This window comes from Eptatretus burgeri, chromosome 1 (genome assembly GCF_056783735.1).
Source record: "Eptatretus burgeri isolate ZD-2024b chromosome 1, Ebu_testis_v1, whole genome shotgun sequence".
Lineage (NCBI taxonomy): Eukaryota > Metazoa > Chordata > Myxini > Myxiniformes > Myxinidae > Eptatretus > Eptatretus burgeri.
Window position 1 is genome coordinate 83306362 of NC_140961.1, and position 20816 is coordinate 83327177.

The 20816-nt window shown below is 43.8% G+C and overlaps 1 protein-coding gene across 1 annotated transcript in view; it reads left to right on the plus strand.

Moving 5' to 3' along the window:
• LOC147034862 (uncharacterized) overlaps nt 1–20816 on the plus strand; it is a 96168-nt gene that overhangs the window by 28668 nt on the left and 46684 nt on the right. The window contains exons 6-17 of the mRNA XM_085857950.1: nt 1483–1820; nt 1862–2154; nt 2250–2590; nt 2741–3574; nt 3685–3780; nt 4094–4191; nt 4363–4557; nt 7030–7086; nt 9818–10013; nt 12614–12896; nt 13011–13284; nt 18876–19993. Coding sequence (XP_085714076.1) covers nt 1483–1820; nt 1862–2154; nt 2250–2590; nt 2741–3574; nt 3685–3780; nt 4094–4191; nt 4363–4557; nt 7030–7086; nt 9818–10013; nt 12614–12896; nt 13011–13284; nt 18876–19993 — 4123 coding nt within the window. The remainder of the gene's footprint in view (nt 1–1482; nt 1821–1861; nt 2155–2249; nt 2591–2740; nt 3575–3684; nt 3781–4093; nt 4192–4362; nt 4558–7029; nt 7087–9817; nt 10014–12613; nt 12897–13010; nt 13285–18875; nt 19994–20816) is intronic.

Genomic DNA, 20816 nt, shown 5'->3' on the forward strand with positions numbered 1-20816 from the left:
TTGGCCATTTCAATTTTCTGCTGCAATTGATTGATTTTCCACGTCGCGACTTTTTTTATTCACAACCCGATCAAAATAAGACAAAGGCAGACCAGTGGATGGACAGACCAGTGAATGTTTACAAAGTTTCTGATCAAAATTTGACTCTGATTTTAGATGCCCCAAAAAAGGAAAAGTTATATTGGTTTCAAGGCAGCTGCAGCAAAGCGAAAACACATGAAGAGATAACAGGAGACTGAAAGGAGCAAGATGCCTGACTAAAATGAAAAGGCACAGCGGCACCAGCAGCAGCGACAAAATGAGACTGAAGAGGAGCGATCAGCCAAACTAAATGAACAGGTTCATTGGCAACAACAGCAGGGAGCAAATGAGACTGAGGAAGAGTGTGATGCAAGACTTGAGGAAATGCGTCACCGCACTGCAGCAGCACGAGCACTGGCCCGGACACAAGAGCACAACAACGCCAACAGGGTGGCATTCACGTATGACCCGGCTGACCCAACAACTCATGCAGACATCAGCCGAATGGACCAAGTCTGAACCCATTGCTTTGCTTACAAGTTCAAGGGAGAGACCAAGGGTGTGTGCTGCAGCGATGGCAAGGTCGTCCTTGAGCCCTCTCCTGCCCTTCCTCCCTTGCTGAAGGAACTTCTCTCAGGCGAAGATCCCCTCAACAAGCACTTCCTTGACAACATTCAAACGTATAATGGCAGCTTTGTGATGACGAGCTTCGGGCACAAGGAAGCTGAAGTCCAGGGCTGAAATCCGAGCTTCCGGATCCAAGGGCAAGTGTTCCACCACATTGGCAGCTTGCTCCAGCCTGAAGAGGGACAGCCAAAGTTCCAATAGGTCTACTTCCTGGACTCACACGCTAAGGAGCTGGCTGCCAGGAACCACAGCAGCCTCAAACCACACATACTTGAGATGCTCACAAAGTGGTATCACGAGAATAATCATCTGGTCTGTGAGCTCAAGACTGCAAGAGATGTACTTGCAGAAGGAAGCAACTCTGAAGAGTGCCAGATCATCATCAGAGAGAAAAAGCGACCACAAGGAGAGACACCTACGTGGCTACAACACCCAGTCTGCACCAGACGTCGCCATCATAATGGACAATGAGCCAACATAACACAGAGACATTGTCCTCAGACTTCGCGATGGGGAACTTAAAAGGATCAGTGAGCCGCATGCATCTTATTATGCACTCCAGTATCCCATCATGTTCCCATATGGAACAGATGGCAACAGCATCCATCTGGTGGCCAGGACTGCAACTGGACAGGATGGACAAAAATTCATACAGCTGCAGTACTACAGCTACCACATCATGGTGAGAGAGGGCAACCACATACTGCAGATGTGACGACTCTTTCAGCAGTTTCTGGTCGATGTCTACTGCAAGATCGAGACAGAGCGACTGGGCTTTATCTGCCGGGAGCAAAATAACTTGCTTGCTGATAACTACAACAACCTCCATGATAGCCTCATGGCAAACGATGATGACCCTCGCAATGTTGGACAAAGGGTTATCCTTCCAGCAACATTCACCGGTGGGCCGAGGTGGATGCATGAGAAACAGAGTGATGCCATGGCCTATGTGCGTAGCATGGGAAGGACTGACTTCTTCATCACGATGACAACAAATCCCAAATGGACCAAGGTCCAGGAAAACATCCTGCCAGGACAAGAGCCTCACAATCGCCCAGACCTCATTGCCCATGTCTTTCGTCAAAAGAACAAGAAGCTCATGGAGTTACTAAAGAAGGGAGCTTTTGGGAAGATGAGAGCCTTCCTGCACACCATTAAGTACCAGAAGCATGGTCTTCCTCATGCCCACATCCCCTCTTGTGGGTCATTCCAGTGGCCAAGGTCAGGCCCGAAGACATTGGCCTGGTCATCAGTGCTGAGATTCCCAACAAGGAACAAGATCCAGAGCTGCACAAGATGGTCAGGGCACACATGATCCACAGTCCATGCAGAAACCTCAACCAGAACAGCCCTTTCATGAAGGACCACAAGTGCTCAAAGGATTTCCCAAAGCCATTCCTGCAGAGCACTGAGCAAGGAAATGACAGCTACCCAAAGTATCGCCGTCTCAAGCCAGAAGATGGTGGTCACACTGGTGCAATAAAGATGCGCCAGCAGGGAAAACAGGTGGGACAGGTAGTCACCAACCAGTGGGTGGTACCCGACAACCTGTTCCTCCTCCACCAATTCAATTGCCACATCAACATTGAGATCTGCTCTAGAATCAACAGCATCAAGTATATCACAAAGTGGATGAGGTAGCTCAGTTCCAAGATGCACACTACGTTGGCAGCAGCGAGTCAGTCTGGAGGATCCTGGAGCACCCAATTTCCGAGGATTTCCCTCCAGTCATTGGCCGAGCGATCCACCTCGAGAATGGCCAGCGAGTCCACTTCAATGTGGACAATGCCGTCGAGAGGGCACAGCGACCACCTCCAGCGACTATGCTGACTGCCTTCTTAGACCTCTGCAGTCACGATGATTTTGCCAAGATGCTCAAATACCACGAGGTGTCCGAGTACTACTCATGGAACAAGTCGTGCAAGAAGTGGGCCTGCCGCAAGTGAGGAGAGGTGGTCGAAGATCCACATGCAATCTGGAAGGCTCCGGAAATTGGCCACATCTACAGGATCAGTTGGAGGCAGGGTGACTGTTAGTACGTTTGACTTCTCCTGACTGAAGTCTGTGGCCCCTCTTCCTTCACTGCTCTGAGAACCATGGATGACCAGGAATTGTCCTTCCGTGAAGCCTGTCTCGCAAAGGGACTCCTGGAAAATGACCAGCACCTGCACATTGCTATGGAGGAGGCAGGCATCAGCCAGTTTACACCAAACCTCAGGAGTCTCATGGCAGTCATCCTCACCACCTGTTTCCCCAGCAATCCATGCACACTCTGGGATCAGTTCCGTGACCTGCTCTCTGAAGACTACCTGTTCCAGCACCGTCACAATGTTGGCAATCCTGATGCTGACTACAACAAGGATGTCTACAACCTTGCACTTTGCTCCCATGAGGACAAGGTGATCATGATGGATGGCTGTCATCTCAGTTTGTATAACCTATCCACACCAGAGAGGGGCACAGAAAATTGGCTCGAGAGAGAGAGAGAGTACTTCAGGGAAGTGGACTACAACCAAGAGCAGTTGGCTGTCCAGGCTGATGACCTCCAACAGCACCTGACAGATGACCAGTGCCAGGTCTACTTTGCAGTCTTTGAACTGGTGCAGCAAGGTAGCATCATCAATGGCAATGCGAGCAGCAACATCATCTTCCTTGATGCACTGGGAGGCACAGGCAAGAGCTTTGTCATCAACATGATACTGAAAAAGATTCACTCAGGAGACAAGACTGCTCTTGCTACTGTGTCCAGTGGAATTGCCGTAACACTGCTCCAGGGAGGACAAACGCTGCACAGCACCTTCAAGATCCCACTCGACACACACCTCAAAGAGCACCCAATATGCAACATCAAACGTGGAACAGCATTGGCCAAAGTCATCAAGGATGCTGCTGCCATCATTGTGGATGAGGCCCTGATGACTCACAAGTAAGCCTATGAAGCTGTAGATCGCACACTGCAGGACATCACAGGAGTCCAGCAACCCATGGGAGGCATCCCCACACTGCTCTGCAGAGACTTCTGGTATATCCTTCCAGTGGTCAAGAGAGGCACCAGATCCAACATTGTCAACATCAGCCTGAACACTCCTACCTGTGGTGCCATGTGACTGTCAAGCACCTGACCACCAACATGTGAGCTCACCTGTCTGGTGATGAAGGGGCCACTGTCTTCTCCAAGCTGTTCCTGGAAATTGGCAATGGACAGATCTCATTTGCAGCTCAACCAGATACGATCACAATTCCTCCTGGACTGGCAAGGTCATCTCCACACTGGAGGAGCTCAAGGCTGAAGTCTACCCTTGCTTGACCACAAATGGAGTCAGGTCTGAGTGGCTGGCTGAGCGTGCAATTCTCTCTCTCTGCTGAACACCAATGTCAACCAGCTCAACAAATGGCTCATGGGAGAGTTCCCCAGCGATGAGAGGATCTACACATCTGTGGACAGTGCCATCTCCGACAAGGAGGCAGCTACTTACTCTGTTGAGCTGCTCAATTATCTCAAGCTGTCAGGAATGTCACCACACCTCTTCAAGCTGAAACTCGGTGTGCCCATCATGATCTTGCAAAACATGGAGCCACCCAAGACCACAAATGGCACATGCTGCATCATAACGTGCCTGCATGCTAATGTCATTGAGGCCACCATCTCCTTTTGACCATACAAAGGATAAGTCATACTCCTGCCGAGGATCCCGCTCATTCGGTCCCATGCAGATCTGCCCTTCCATTTTCGCCGACTCCAGTTTCCCTACAAGCCATACTTTGTGATGACGATCAACAAGGCTCAAGGTCAGGCATACAAGGCAATCGTTGTCGACCTCTCTGTCCCGTGCTTCTCCCACGGCCAGCTGTATGTGGCTGCCTCTCGGACCGGCAATGCAGTGAAGCTCAGATTCCTGGCACACAACAGTAAGACATGCAATGTGGTCCACCCCGAGGCATTGGAGCACTGATGACGAACGCTGACAACTACAAAGAAATGTGAAATGTGTCCAAATTAAATGTGATATATATTAAGCACCACAATGTACCCCTTTCTTATTCCTATTTTTTTTCCATGGGCAATTCCGGGTACTCCAGCTCGTCGTTTAATATCACGGATCAGTGGTCACTAATCGCTTGCCAAGCCAGCCGTTCCTTATCAACCATTTTGTTGGAGTGCTTAAGCCACATGGCGAGCGTTTGAGAACATTCACACTGTCACTGAATACTGTATATCGATCAAGGTGAAAATTGTTGAGGGATTCGCCTGTGTTGGCCCCATGTTGTTTTGTGTTGTATCGGATGCTTGCTGACTCACTGAAAACGTGAAATTTTATTTTACATCACGTTTCCCATTTTTGCATGATCTTTGATTGCACGACCCATCACTTTGGCAAAGATAAATACAACATAAAAAAATTTAAAAAATGAAACGTTTATTTAACATCACAGCAGGATAGTTGAGAGGCACACACGCAAGCTCTCAGCCGTCTCTCCTGAGTTCAAATCCTGACCAAGCTAGAAACTGTCATCGACGGGTAGGCAGGGATATTCATCAATGTGTGTACCATTAAACTGGACATTACATCTGCCGGAATCCCCCCTCCCTCACCTTTCCTCCTCACTCTCCCTTCCCTCTCTTCCGCTGTTTCTACCCCCCCCCCCCCCACCATCCTCACTAACTCTCCCTCTCTCTCCCTCTGTCACCCTCTCCCTCTCTCTTCCTCTGCCACCCTCTCCCTCTGTCACCCTCTCTCTCTCCCTCTGTCACCCCCTCTCTCTCTCCCTCTGTCATCCTCTCCCTCTCTCCCTCTGTCATCCTCTCCCTCTCTCCCTCTGTCATCCTCTCCCTCTCTCCCTCTCCCCCTCTGTCATCCTCTCCCTCTCTCCTCTGTCCCACTCTCTCTCTCTCCCCTGCCCCATACCCATCCCATTCCCTCTCCCCTCTCCCTCTCTCCACCCACCCATACCACTCCCTCTCCCCCTCTCCCTCTCTCCCCTCCTCTTTCTCTCTCTCCCATCCCTCACCCTGTTTCTCAGCCCGAACCCTCTTCCTCCCACCCCTATCTCTCTTCTCTCTCTCCCTTCGCCTCCATCCTCCTATTAAGGGGACTGTTAAGGATTGACCGTTTAGTTTAGAATTTGTGCAGGTCGATGGCATGGATTTTTCAATGCTCCCATCTGGTTTTATATAGAACCTGGCAGTGAAAAAGAGTATGTTGCTGTTAGTGTGCATTTTATAATATTTCCCTCCCCTCACGCTGCCTTCCCCCCTTCAAGCTGCTTCCCCTCCCCTCACGCTGCCTCCCCCCTTCATGCTGCTTCCCCTCCCTCATGTTGCCTTCACCCCAAGTTGCGCTAACTTACCCCTCCCCCATGCTGCCTCCCCCTCCCCTTCACACTGCCTTCCCCTCCCTTTCCCTCACGCTGCTTTCCCCTTCCCTTCCCTCATGCTGTCCTGCCAAACCCACTCCACCACCATACAACTCTCCAGAGGCTGAGGAGGGGAAGGGCTGTCAAAGAATGTGCGAAATGGACAAATGAAAGATTTTCTTTCTGTTTATTTTCTAGCACTTCGAGCTGCTTCTCTGATCAATTCAGTTTATAAAAAGCACTGAATCGCCAGATCACAGCAGGATAGCTGTCTCGCCTGGGTTCAAATCCCGACCCACCTATAAACTGTAATCGTAGTGTTTCGCAGGCACGATCATTCATCAATGTGAGTGCTGTCGCTAAGATGGATGTTAAACTGGGCATCACATCTGCTGGAATCCCCTCTCTCCTCTCCCTCTCCGCACTATCCCCTCCTTTCCCACTCTCTATTCCCTCTCTCCAACCCCTCTCCCTCTCTCCAACCCCGCTCCCTCTCTCTCTCCACCTCCCCTCCCTCACTCCCCTCTTCTTCCTTCTTCCCTCCCCTCTACCTCCTCTATCCTTCCCCACCCTCCTCTCCCTCTTTCTCCCCCACCCCCTTAATATTCCCGTCAGCAAAGCGACGGATTGTATTCGCTTGTAAAACATAACCAAATGCTTTAGAAACAATCACGAGGACAAAGGAAAATGTGATCGCTTTTATGTTGCAGAGGTTAAAATTTAAAACCTCTCCGATACAGGATCAAACTTTGCCACCACGCTGCCCATAACCAAGCATCCAGGCATGCGCGCGCACGCACGCACGCACGCACGCACGCACGCACGCACGCACGCACGCACGCACGCACGCACGCACGCACGCACGCACGCACGCACACACACACACACACACACACACACACACACACACACACACACGGATTTTCAATGCTGCCACCAAAGAGTTTGTTGCTGTTTGTGTGCATTTTACCCGTGGAGAGTCCCTTTACAGATCCAAATTTACCCATATGTCCCTCAACCTTGTAGCAACTTCCAACTGCGCAGCTCAATCGGGACAACAACTGTACCGCTATCGACTAACAGGTGCTCCTCAAGTGGCTTAACAACCCAAGCGAGTACTCCACCTAAACAGTTGATAAGGAATAGCAAGCTTGGCAAGCGATTCGTGATCGCTGATTGGTCATATTAAACACCTCCTGAGACATTTGTCTGGAATGTGAATCAATGTCTGAATTGGACACTGAATGAGTCTGAATCTGACACTGTCTGAATCAAAGCACTTTTTTGCAGTCAAAACTGCTGCTGAAGTCAATTGAGAAGTTTAAATTTTGAAATTTGGCTTAGCTTGAGAAATTCTAGAGGTTATCGCATTTGCGGAAATGAAATAAGCCAGACACACTGGCGTCTCTGAGCATTTATAAGCATTGCGATCTAGCCAGTGATTCATAGGTATGATGATGAGGCATTGGCTGATATGATTGAGGAAAGTGCAATAAAAAAAACTTTATCATTAAGAAACCATTGCGGCCTGTTCCAAGTCAAAGGCACTGTTGAGCAGGCCAGAAAAAAATTGCGAATTAAGACCACAGCGACGTGACCAAGGATGACACCTTGATAAAGGATAATTAAACATGGCCATTGATTATCTTCAAAAGGGGAGTTTACATTAACCCAAACACCCAATTTTCATTCCTGTACTACCTTGGAGTTCCTTTGGTATCCATGAAAAGTTTGGGGCCACTAGGTTTCATGGTTTTGAAGTTACGGAGGAGACACACTCACATACACACACACTTCTTATTATATATTGATAATGTCCAATATATATATAAATATATGTGTATGCCCGTGGGTTTCTCACAGATGCCACACAGGTCTTAATAATATCCCTCAAGCCCCCTTGCGTTTTTTTTGTGAGGACAACTTAAAACCTGCCCACATCACATCCAGCTTTGATTTCTGCAAATAACTGTTGGCAGCTTCACTTGCTTTTTCTTTCAGGCCCCTCAACTTATGCCGAACAAAGCAGCCAGAGATGTAGTTCAAGCTGATTAATCTGATCACATCACTCTAACCCTTAGACCAGGAGTCTCTAACCTTTTTGGGCAGAGGGCCAAAAACCAAAGTGGTGAAGAGTGGAGGGCCGCACCCAAAAAAAGGACGCTAAATTCCGAAAAAAAAAATAATTAATATGCGGAAATTTAAACAAAAATTAGTGCTGAATATATTTTTCTTGCCAACGAATATGATAAATGAATAATCGTGTTAAAAACACATGTGTCTAATATGAATCAAAATCATAATAAAAATTACAGAACGCTTTGATCATTGACCCTGACAAATTGGCAGTATCGCGGGCCGCATTGTAATGTAAACTTAATATGGCACCGCGGGCCGCATAAATCCGTCTAAGGGGCCACATGTTGGAGACCCCTGCCTTACACTCACATCACTGCCTTCCAGTGCATCAACAAGTTAACTTCAAAATATTGTTGATAACTTTCAAACAAAAATATACTTAATCCTGCCTAGATTTCTTAATTACCAGCAAAAACCCTGGAATTTTGGGTAATCTCTTGCAGAGGAATGAAGACTTTTGTTGATCGTGCATTCCCATCGATATGCTCCTAAACTTTGAATTTCGTTGCCTTTTAAGATTCACACAGCCACCTCAATTACAGTTTATAAATATCTTAAAATCACATTTTTTTGTTTTCTTTTTGTTTTCAATTATATTTGACCTTTTCATTTAAAAATCCTATATTTTACAGTTCTTGTTTTAATTTTTACTACAATTTACTGCCAATTTTTTTTATTGAGTTAATGTAAATATAATTTTAAAGTATTCTTGTATTGTAAAGTCATTTGAGATTTTATTCTGAAATTTCAAGTGATTTGTTTGAATGTGTACCTATTACCCCTGCCACCAAAGGTAAAGGAGGTTATGTTTTCACCTCTTTTGTCTGTTTGTTTGTTTGTTTGTGTGTACAGGATATCTCAAAAAGTTGTTGACCGATCCGGATGAGATTTGGTGGGCCGGTACGGTGTGTGACAAGGACGAACTGATTAGATTTTGGTGAAGATCTGGATCCGTGTCTAACTACAAGAATTTTTAAGTGACTCTTCACCATTGAAAGATAGGGGCAAAAACGATATTGTACTGTTTTGCATGATATTTCAAAAATGTAATGGACCTGGTATGTTCTCGTGGATCAGGCATGACGTGGTGGAGGTATGCGCTCTACCGAGTGCCCTTCTAGTTTGTAAAGATTGATTTGATTGAATGTGTAGTTAGTTATGAGGTATTTTTGTAGCTTGGAAAAAAAAATGGTACTGGGATAATATTATCCCTAGGAGATACGGGGAATGTAGAAATAATATTGACTTGATTGGTGGAGTGGCCTGCTGTGCCCGGGTTTTCTTGTGTGACATAATGGAAATATAAAAAGCTGAAAACACACATAATAGCATTAAATTATGTAACAACACTTTCCCCAGTGAAAATAAGATGCCATGCTCGCAAATGATTAAAACACATCAATTTGATTGAGATGATGGCAATTACATCGATCCTGGATAATAATGTTTTGGTGTTTCATTTAACGATTTGTTACCTCCCTCATTTAAAGCAACATGTTGAATTTGAAGGAGAAGGTTTCAAAGCATAAATACCCATGTCAGGGAACATTGCATGACGTTGCCAACTGGGGGACTGTTTAACATTAAACAATTGAAATGCAATGATTACTTCTTCCAATTGAAGGAAGAGCAGGAGTCTGTTCTTTATAAGTATTATTACTTGCAGAAGTGTGAGCAATGCTTTGGTATATTTTACTGTATGCTAGCATTCATGAATGCAGTGGAGTTCGAATGCCTCTGACAAGAAAAAACCTTCGTGGAATATTTTCAAATGGAGATATCATACTTGGAGGAATCTTCCCCATCCATATCACAGCACTTGAAGATCATCCCCTTTTTAGAGGACATCCTCGCGTTTTCGTCTGTAAGATGTGAGTCATGTGTGTATTTTATGGTTTTGTTTACTTGTCCAACACTGAAAACCTTATTATGAGCCACACAATTGTAAGCCACTTTTCAATGTTAAAAATTAAATGAAATTTGAAAATTCAACATGAGTTATAACAATCAAGCTCAAATGTGGTGATTTCTCAACCACCGAGGACGAGAAAATATTGAGAGAATGCTATAAAATGTGTCAACCTTGAAGAGCTTCTGTCAATAAATAGTTGCGTTCAATATTTATTTATTTATTTATTTATTTGGGAGGGGTTACCATACTCATCGAGCATCGGTTCTTTCTTAGCAGTTTCTTGGCTGGGGTTGCAATCTTGGGCAGGTTGCTACTCCAATGCAGGATACTCGACCGAGGGTGCAGGTATTTGTAAATTAGTCAGTGTTAGCAATCGCTGGCCGACTCAACACAAAGGACACGTTATTAACTTTAACATCAATCAAGTAATGCAGGCAGACAGGACATCTAGTTTGACATCCATATGAGGGATATTGCTCATATTAATTCATCACAATGCCTGCAAAACACCAAGCTGACAATTTTATAGCTGGGCCTGAGATTCGACCTCATACTGGACAGCTAAGGGGTTTAGTGTGTAAACCTCGAAGCTATCTTGCTTGTACTGCATATTTGTCAACAGCCTTATATTGCATGAAAATATATAATATTATGCTTTGATTAACATATTTTTATTCAAGGAATATGATACAACAGTTAAATGAGGAGGAGATTGGGAACATACTCTGTACAGAGCGTTGGTGCTGCTAAAGCAGTATCCTTGGCTTTTGGGCACAATCCTGGGAGGGTCGCCACTCCGACATAGTATACCAGCATGCTGGCACTCATTTCGCCAACCTGGGAAGGACGACAGGCCGAGTTAATTCAACACCTGAGCAGGATCCAAAGCCCACCACCCTTACCATTTAGCCAACACCAGGCATAGTTAAAAGACCAGCTCTTTATAGTTAACATTATGAGTACCACCAGATACCCATTTAATTTACACGTAATGTAAAATGTGACTTCAAGTCCTCAATCCCCTACCCCCTCTACCCAACACAAAGTCCTCAATCTCCCTCCCAAACCTGTCTTGAAGCCGCACCACCCTCAGATCACAAGTCTTCAACTGCCCTCATCACTACAAGGTTTCAAACCTCCTCCCCACCCTGAATCCTCAACCCCCCCAACCCCAAGTCATCATGCCCCCTCGCACCCAAAGTCTTCAAACCCAGGTCCTCAACTCCGCCCCCCCTCCCCAAAGCCTCAACCACCCTCTAGCTCTACTCCCCCAATCCCAACTTATTTTTTTTCCCTCACCCTTCTTCCCATTTTTAACAGCATTACACAAGGATACACAATGAACTTTGGTGCAGGAGGAGGGCATTCAATTCAGCTAAGCATTTAATTTCATTAATTTTTTTGCCCAAGTGAAACAGGAAAATTTTTCATCCACCGACAAGTCAATTCTAAAAGGGTGCATCACATGCTTTTTGTATTAGCATTAAACATGTGAATTGAATTTGGCACAAATTGTTGTCTAAAATGACAGGAGCAGGAAGGTGAATGCCTGAATGATTAAAACATGCCCGAGTTGTTCCTGGGGTGTTCCTGTTCCTGTTTATTAAGAACAATGTTAAAAGTAAATAATGATGGAACATTAAATTCACAATCTCTTCCCCCTTTCCGTTAACAACATTTCTGTTCTCATTTATTAATAACAATGTTGAAAGCAAATAAAAAACACGTGTAATTCACAATCTCAATCTCATCTCTCGGTTCTTAAGTAATAATAGTGGTTAAATAAGCTAAATTATTGGACTGGCAGGATAGTCTATGGAGATACACACACTCGCTTCGAAGCAGCCTATCCTGAGTATGAATCTCGACTCAGCTATAAACGGTCATCCCGGTGTTTCACAGGTCTGGTGATTCATCAATGTGTGCCATCCCTTAGATGGACATGAAACGGGCATCCTGTCTGCCGGCATTAGTTGATGGATGTTATGGTGTTATTTGCGAAGAGTAAGCCAGCCATCGCTGGGACCATGGCCAAATTCCAAATTCCTACCCGAATGACTGCTGTGAAAGCAATGGCAAACCACCCAGTTTAGCCCTTGTTGAGCAAGCTGCTTTGGTGGTACCAGCGCTCTGTGAAGAGTATGGTACATCAGAGAGGGAGACACAGAGACAGAGAAGAGCTAAAAAAAATAAATAAAAACATACAAGATCATTTGTAATGAAAAAAATAATATTGAACCGGAACTCCTCGGACAAAGCTCCTTATAATTAATTGGGTTTTATTTTCCCTGGTCGGGTATTTTAAAGAGAAAAATCATCGGATAGATAGACTGAAGCAAACAAACAGAATAAGCATATTTTTCTTAAGATTCTGGTGTTTGTCTGAAGGCAGGTTCAATACTGCCGAAACAGTTTGTTGGCCAGGATTATGTTCGGTGGTTTGCCGCTGCCTTCCCAGAGTTTATATTTTACCGAACACTTTATTTGAAGTAGACTTCATGAACATCCCTTTTTAAAAATGAAGTAACCTTCACCGAGTGATGGATTGTCTGAATATAGGTTAAAACCAATACAATTACAATGGGCCATGACCATGGTATTTGCTATTGATGAAATAAACAAGGATGATTCACTCCTTCCCAACATAACATTGGGTTACTTTATTTTTGATTCATGTTTTTCAATTACCAAACTCATGGAGTATGTTTTGACTGAAATAAGGAAGAATATCGAAACAAGTGATATAAATGAGGAATCTTATTCTCCTGCAATTGTTGGTCCATTCAACTCAGAATTTTCGAAAAATCTAAACAACATCCTGAGCTTGTTTTCTGTTCCACAGGTATAGTCCACTAAAATGATTGGTGATTATGTTTACACACAATACTCATGTTTTGGGAGAATATATTGTCTGCAAATAAAAATGCTTACATTTTTTTTTTTTAAACTCTTATAGATCAGTTATGCAGCAAGTTGTAAGTGTCTGGGTAACAAGAAACAATTCCCTTCTTTCCTTCGAACCTATCCAAATAACATTTTTCGAATACCGGCTGTGATTGGTTTAGTGAAGCACTTTGATTGGATGTATGTGGGTATTATGAATGTTGATGATGAATTCGGTAAGACATTTGCTGCTGATTTTGGTACAGAAGCAGAAAAGGAAAATATCTGTTTGGCTTTTCATCTGGATTGGCCACAAGTTTACGAGGAAAGACATCTTGTAAAATTGGGTGAGTGTAAAATAATCCAAGCATCAAATCATTTCATTAAGTTTACATTTTTATTGAAGTGGATACACTTTTTCACATTGCAATACTTTGTCAGCAATCCTGTCAGAAACAAAATTGTTCAACTGGCTGTTAACAGATTAATTGTGATTTATGCAAATTTTTATTTTCTGCTTTCTCATATGGCACTCACTACTCAGCACCTTAAATTATTTACGAAGCCTTGAACAATTTTGAATCGACATGAAGCTGCAAGTTGTGTGACAATTTGCATTTCTGAATTTTTTCCCCACTTTCCAATGTGATGCTGTAAGTGGCTATTATTAAAATGTCTTGGAAATGTTCATCAGTTAATACAGATCTCTATCAATAATTATTTAGGCTCAACCAGAAAAATGTTTTCTTTCATCTGCACATCATGCCTAAAATACAAGTTAAGTGTTGAAGTTATTATGTCACACAAACCTGGAAGGTAATTTCAGTACAACTGGGTGTAGGGTTCTGAATCACGAAGCTGGATGTCCAATTAACCAGTTTTCCAACTACCATTTTCCAACCGGAATGTAATTGGATTTTGCTTTGTAATTGATTGTTGAAGGGCTGGCAGGATGGCCTCGAGGTATGTACATTCATCTCTAAGCTGTCTAGCTTGGGTTTGTATCCTGACCCAGCTTTAAACTGTCACCCCAGTGGCTCACAGGCAGGGTGATTCATCAGTGTTTGTGTCATGCCTCAGATTGACATTAAATGGGAATCCCATCTACCAGCATTAGTTGGTGGATGTTAAAAATCCCACAGTGTCCTTCGTGAAGTGTAGGCGAACTATCGCCGGCACAAAGGCCAAATTCCAAAAAATCCTGCCCCAACCTTAGTCGAATGTTATGCCTTGCAAGCTGTTGGATGAAAGACAATGGACAAGCTTCCTCTGACCAACCCCACAATAACATGGGAATAATTGAGGCTGTTAAAAGAAGAAGAAAAAAAGAAGATTGTAATTGGCTGTTGATGTAGTTGAAGTCATAGTTCTGTCAGAAAGAAATTTAAAGTTACTCAGCCAGTCTCTCTCACATCTCAGAAATTTTTTTTCCCCTCATTCTGTAAGAACTATTGGATTTCAAAATCTGGTGTTGGCTTCATGGTTACTTAAATAAATTGATTGAAAGGGTTAAGGTGGCTGACTAAAGATCATTGGGGCACGAGTTAACAGGGGGCCCTCTCATGCTGTTAACAAATTAAATTCGTTATTTGTTCCTGTTGTTTGTCTCCTTTATGACCTCTCAAAGCAGTACGTTTCCTATTTGGAATTATTTTCAATTTTGTTTGACTGTCAGACAAGTAGACGCACTAAAACAATTCCCTTACTCCTCTGTGTGCATGTACGCTCAGGATGAGATTCTGTACAATTTGCCAAATTCAGAGTAAATGTACCACTAGAGAACAGGTTTCGGTTCCCATTCATGTTCTACAGAGTTCAAAATAAAAAATTCAATTGAAATGAAGTAGTTTCTTGATCACAGACTGACATCTGTAACAGACAATCAGATTGAACCAATTGCTTAACCCTGCTTTGCGCTTCTTCTTCTTCTTCTTCTTCTTCTGGCTGCTCCTGTACGGGGTCACCACAGCGGATCATCCCTCTCCATTTCGCTCTGTCCTCTACATCTTCCATTGTCACACCACCACCCGCATGTCCGCCCTCACCACATCCATAAACATCCTCTTTGGCCTTCCTCTTCTCCTTCTACCTGGCGGCACCATCCTCAACATCCTTCTCCCAAAATACCCCACATCCCTCCTGTGCACATGTCCAAACCATCTCAATCTTGCCTCTCTCACTTTGTCTCCAAACCATCCTACCTGTGCTGTCCCTCTAATATACTCATTTCTCATCCTGTCCATCATCAACACTCCAAACGAGAATCGCAGTATCATTAACTCTGCCACCTCCAGCTCCGCTTCCTGTCTTTTTGTCAGCGCCACCGCCTCCAAACCATACAACATAGCTGGTCTCGCTACCGTCTTATATACTTTCCCCTGCTCCCTCTCCTTCTTTATGACACGATGCCACATGCACCAAGAGGCTCTCCTCCACACCAGTCTCCACAACACAGAGAGTCCCTCCGACAGTCAGCCCTTGGCAGATCCCTCCGACAGGCAGATCACTGAAATCCTCAGAGTGCTTTCCCTGGCCAAGTTTTTCACCAAAATCCAGACCGTGCATCTTGCATTCGTTCCCACCTCTCACCTCTTGCTCGACTCACTCTTCCTCTTCCTTCTCTTATGTTTTTTTTTTTTGTCGTGGTTCTTTGCCCTTTAAATTATGTAGAGCCCTCGAGGGAGGGATAAGGTTGATAAGGAAAATCTTTTTAACAAAAAAATAAAATAAAATTGTTAGGACATGAAGAAAGGAGCTATTCTGGTTGCACAGCCAACCCGGCATTTCACATGAGATACACCCTAATTGAGTGTAGCAACTGTAAATAGCATGCATTGCATGCAATCGTCCAGCTTGAGTACCTATACCAGCTGTACCATGTTTGCGTACATGCCCTGTCGTATGTGCAGTATTTATGTTCCATGAAGCGGGGTAACCGTAGCTCAACATTGGCACTCCAATGGGGACTGCACTCAAACAACTTACTCACGTGTTCATTATACTGACCACCAGTGCTTGGCCAGCCAGCCCCTTTCCTCTTCAGGATGCTTCCAGTCTTCATAAACCTTTGTGCGACTCAGATAGTGTTTCTTGATAGTGGTTGCCTTCCATAGTTAGTCTTGAAGCTGCGTTGAACCTGTATAGCTAATTTTTGGTCTCTATAAACCAGGCACAATCTGTTATTTTTCTTGTTGGGATGCCACATCCAGTAATTGTGACGAGACGTATTACAGGAGACACCAGAAAATGAAAATAAGGTCAACAACACTTTGCAAAACGTTATTTTACATGCAGGAAACAGGATAGTTGTAACCAATTTAATTATTTTATGTTATGGTTCGAATTTGGAATCGTAATTTGTGGACAGCCTGTATTTGTGAAGCTGCAAAACAATATATTATGGGAACCAAGCATCAAAAAATTGTAACCATAACCAAGGGCAAGTATATGAGCTGCAAATGTGAAATTAAGAGAGATAAGAAGTAGATTGACAGCACCTGATTATGGAATGTTGGAAGTTACACAATTGATGTGTTTGATTCTGAGAGAAAAGTTTCGTTCCGCAGCCACAAGGCTGAGAAGTTTTTATTTTTGGATACACTGTCAAGGGTCGTATGAGAGCTAACACACAGAAAGTACAACAAGGGAGGAAGGAGACAAGAGTGGCAGGAGAGGGAACGTAAAAACAGTGTGGAACAGAGACATGAGGAGACCTGGGGAAGGGCGCGGGATGAGTCGGGGTACACATAGTAAAAAAGATGGATGCCACAGGAACTTTCAGGTCCTCACACGACAGGGACTTTCAGGAAGAAAAGCAGGGAATTTGAACGAGTTGGGTTTTGGGTGGATTAGCGGGGGTAGAAAAGATCGTAGTTTTGGATGGCGGGAGACAAAAGCTGGAGGGAAGAGTGGGATTGAAGAGAGTGTGGGAGATTGTTCCAAAGGCAGGAAAAAAGAATGAAAGAGTGAAGGTGAGCAGTGATTCTTGATTTTTGGGAGTTTTACCAGAAGGGGTTTACTGGCGGACCTTGAGCACCCTGCGGAAATATGGGTGGTGGGGGGGGGCATATTTCAGACAGAGCAGGGGGGCGAGGCTGGAGAGAAGATGGTAGATGACAGAAAGACCACCAACTTGCCTGTGGTGAAAGTGACAGACTCAAAGCTCAGCCTCATCGCGGGAGCTACCAATGATCCTAAATGCCTTGGTTTCGACAGCGGGAAGTCGAGAAAGGTGAGAGCCGGGAGCACCAGCCCAAAGTGGAGAGCAGTACTCCATCAGGCTGTGGATGAAAGCTTTTTATGTGGTCAGGAACTTAGGTATGCAAAGGAAGGACTTTGCATGATGGAAGATGCCAAGTCCGGGACTGGCTTTGGAGGCAAGCTTTGAAATGTGGCTTTCTCAGGAAAGATCATCGCAGATCATGAGACCCGGAAGCTTTAATGAAGGGACTTCTTCAAGAGGATTGTTGAGAAAGTAGATGGGGGGGGGGTTCCAGGTTGTCCTTTCGGAAGGAAAAAGTGAGAGTGTGAGATTTGTCAGGATTGAAAAACATGTTCCATGTGTTGGACCAGCTTGTGATTTTATCCAGATCTTCAGAGAATGAAGAGGCTGCTGCTTGCTAATCTGAGGGATGGCAGATGGTACGGCAGAGGGTGGAGTCATCAGCAAAGATATAAAGAGGATTTTCCAGAGAGTCGGAGAGATCATTGATGAAAACCAGGAAAAGAACAGGGCCCAGAACACCGCCTTGAGGAACTCCAGCCTAGACAGGAAGAGGGGATGAGAGAACTCCATTAAGGGCCACACATTGACTGCGACAGGAGAGGAAGTCTGTGAGCTATGAGTGGAGATGTCCTTGTATACCATAGGCAGAGTGTTTGATGAGCAGGGCAGGGTGCCAGACAGTATTGAAAGCACACGATATGTCTAGGGATATGGCTTTGATTTCATGTCTGGCATTGAGGATCTCCATCCATTGTTGGAAGAGCAGAAGCAGCATATCCAGGGTAGAGTGACCTGGACCACATCCAAATTGATGATCGGAAATCAACCTATTGGAGAAGAGGAAGGATTTAATGTCTGAAGTGATGATGGATTCCATAACCTTGCTGATAATTGGGAGAAGGCTGATTGGTCAGTCATTGCAGGGACCTGTTTTGCACCTTTTTATGCAGAAGTTTCATAAGTGATTTACATATGGGAGAAGATAAGGCAAAAGTAGATTTTATTTATCAACAATGCTGGTTAGCTCACCTGGAACATAGTTCCAGGGAGGTTATGGGATGGTGCTTCATCTGTCCGTAAGTCCATCCGTCTTTCCACAAATACTTGCAACTTATTCTCTGACAGCGCACACACGGTTTTGATGAAACTTTACCACAACCTTCATCTTCCATATGTACCAAAGTTTGTTCATAGCATTAAAAAAATCAATCGGTCCCTAAGGGAGTGTGCGGGGGTTGCCCCCCAAAATAGGTATTTGCTTTCTTCTCCGAAACTACAAACACAATTTCGATGAAACTTGACCACAACCTTCATCACCTGTGAAGCACCAAAGTTTGTTCACGCTATTTAAAATATTAGGTCCAAACAGGATTTATGAGGGGGGAGGGATTGCCCGGTATTTGCTATAACATTGGTTCATTGGTACATTTTGCTGATTCCATCCCACGTTGACTTCCTCCTCAGTGTCATTATTTTACCAGGTGAGCGCCCAGGTGTTGTCCCAATATTATTTTTATTCATTATTGTCTAATTTGTTTTGTACCTGGATAAAGTGATTCTCTGGATTATATATATAAGCCCTAAACTCAAGTTGCAAAGTTTTTTTCATAGTTTATCCAGAATCCAAATAGATCACCCAGAATAGATAGGCTGTCACATTCCTTTAAAATCAGAAGTTTTGCTTTGCTCATGGTATTAATTGTATTATTTCAGCTCATGTCTTGGCAAGAACAAAAGCAAAAATTGTATTTGTCTTGTGGTATGATAAAGATGCAATTCCAATTGCCAAAGTTCTTTTGGCGCACAATGTAAGTGGAATAACATGGTTAGGAGTTATAATAATGCCATCAAGCATAATCTCTCCCTACAATGATGTGTTTAGAGGATCCATTGGATTTGAGGCGAGGCATGCTCACATTCCAGGACTGTATGAGTTTCTCATAAACAGACATCCTCAAATCAAGGACATTGATGGAGATAAAACTTTTCAGAAAAAGGAACTTCGTGCACTATTTATGAATCAAAAAGAAAATATGTTTAAAAAATCTGATCTAAACCTTAAAACTACCCGGAATTGTATCGAGTTGGATTTTAAAAACCTAAATACTGCAGATGTAAGGAACTTCTGTTTGAGTGTTGATTGGTTTTTAAACAGCTCAAACCAATCACCAATTTTTGATATAAACAAAGATAATTACTTTTATAATAACTGTAAAAATATTGATACATTTACTGATACTAATTATCATGTAAAACTGACAAAACCGTTCAAGTGCATAAGGAAGTATGAAAACAGTTTAAACCGAGATCACAAACCAAGAAAACCCAAAGCATTTAATTTGCGAATTCTAAGATGTTGTTCAGAATGGAAAAACGGCATTAAAAATGTCTGTGAAGAAAACAAAACAACAGACAATGTTAAATTTAAAACTCACAATGTTTTAAACAAGGAGCAGTGTGATAAAATGTTTGAACCTCAGTCTTCAGAAATTACCAATCATTTTTCAAGTCATTATTTACCTAACCTAATGCAATTGCATGGAAGTATCGAACAATCACAAAGCATTTTCATCAATGAATTTTGGGAAAAGACCTTTGAGTGCACCTTGACTACAAAGGCAAAGGAAATCCAGCCTTGCATGGGAAATGAAAGTTTGAAAGAAGTGACAACGCCCTTTACAGAAGTTTCACAACTTTTCCTTCCATTTAATATATACAAGGCTGTGTATGCAATTGCACATGCTTTGCATGATATGACTACATGTATTATGGGAAATGGTCCTTTTGAAAATGGATCCTGTACAGATATACACAACCTGTGGCCGTGGCAGGTGAGATAATTTCATTGTATTATTTATTAATTGAGGTGAAAGTGAGCTTGTTTTCAGGTTGTTCGTTTGTGTGTGGTTTTTTTATTTTTATTTTTATTTTTATTTTTTTCTCTCTCTCTCTCTCTCTCTCTCTCTCTCTCTCTCTCTCTCTCTCTCTCTCTCTCTCTCTCTCTCTCTCTCTCTCTCTCTCTCTCTCTCTCTCTCTCTCTCTCTCTCTCTCTCTCTCTCTCTCTCTCTCTCTCTCTCTCTCTCTCTCTCTCTCTCTCTCTCTCTCTCTCTCTCTCTCTCTCTCTCTCTCTCTCTCTCCAATGCACTTCTGTGGATAGGCTGGGGGAAAACAACACAATTCTCACTCTGAATAGGTCATCGCTCAACTGCTGTTTCTTCCTCAAAACCCAATTCAAAGACATCCCTCGTGTGATGTCCTCAGGCACACCGCATTGGGTGCCTAGGTCGAGTACACCATTGATTGGCACGATTTAAAAGAAACTCTTACAAAGCTTTTGTCCGTAGCCTGATGGAGTACTGCTCTCCCCTCTGGGCTGGTGCTCCTGCCTCCCACCTTTCTTGGCTTCACGCTGTCGAAACCAGGGCATTTACAATCATCAGCATCTCCCGCAATGAAGCCGAGTCTCTGGGCCTCTCACTCAATCTTCTTCTGAAGAAGATTGCGGCGGAATCTTCTGTTGAAAGTTCTTCTGCACAGTGCCAGTTAAAGTGCTGATATTAGCCCGGAACTAGCCACACTGAGGTGACTACAATGTGTAATGTGAACGTCATCCGCATGCAAACTCGAATTAAATACATGTTATCAAGATGACAT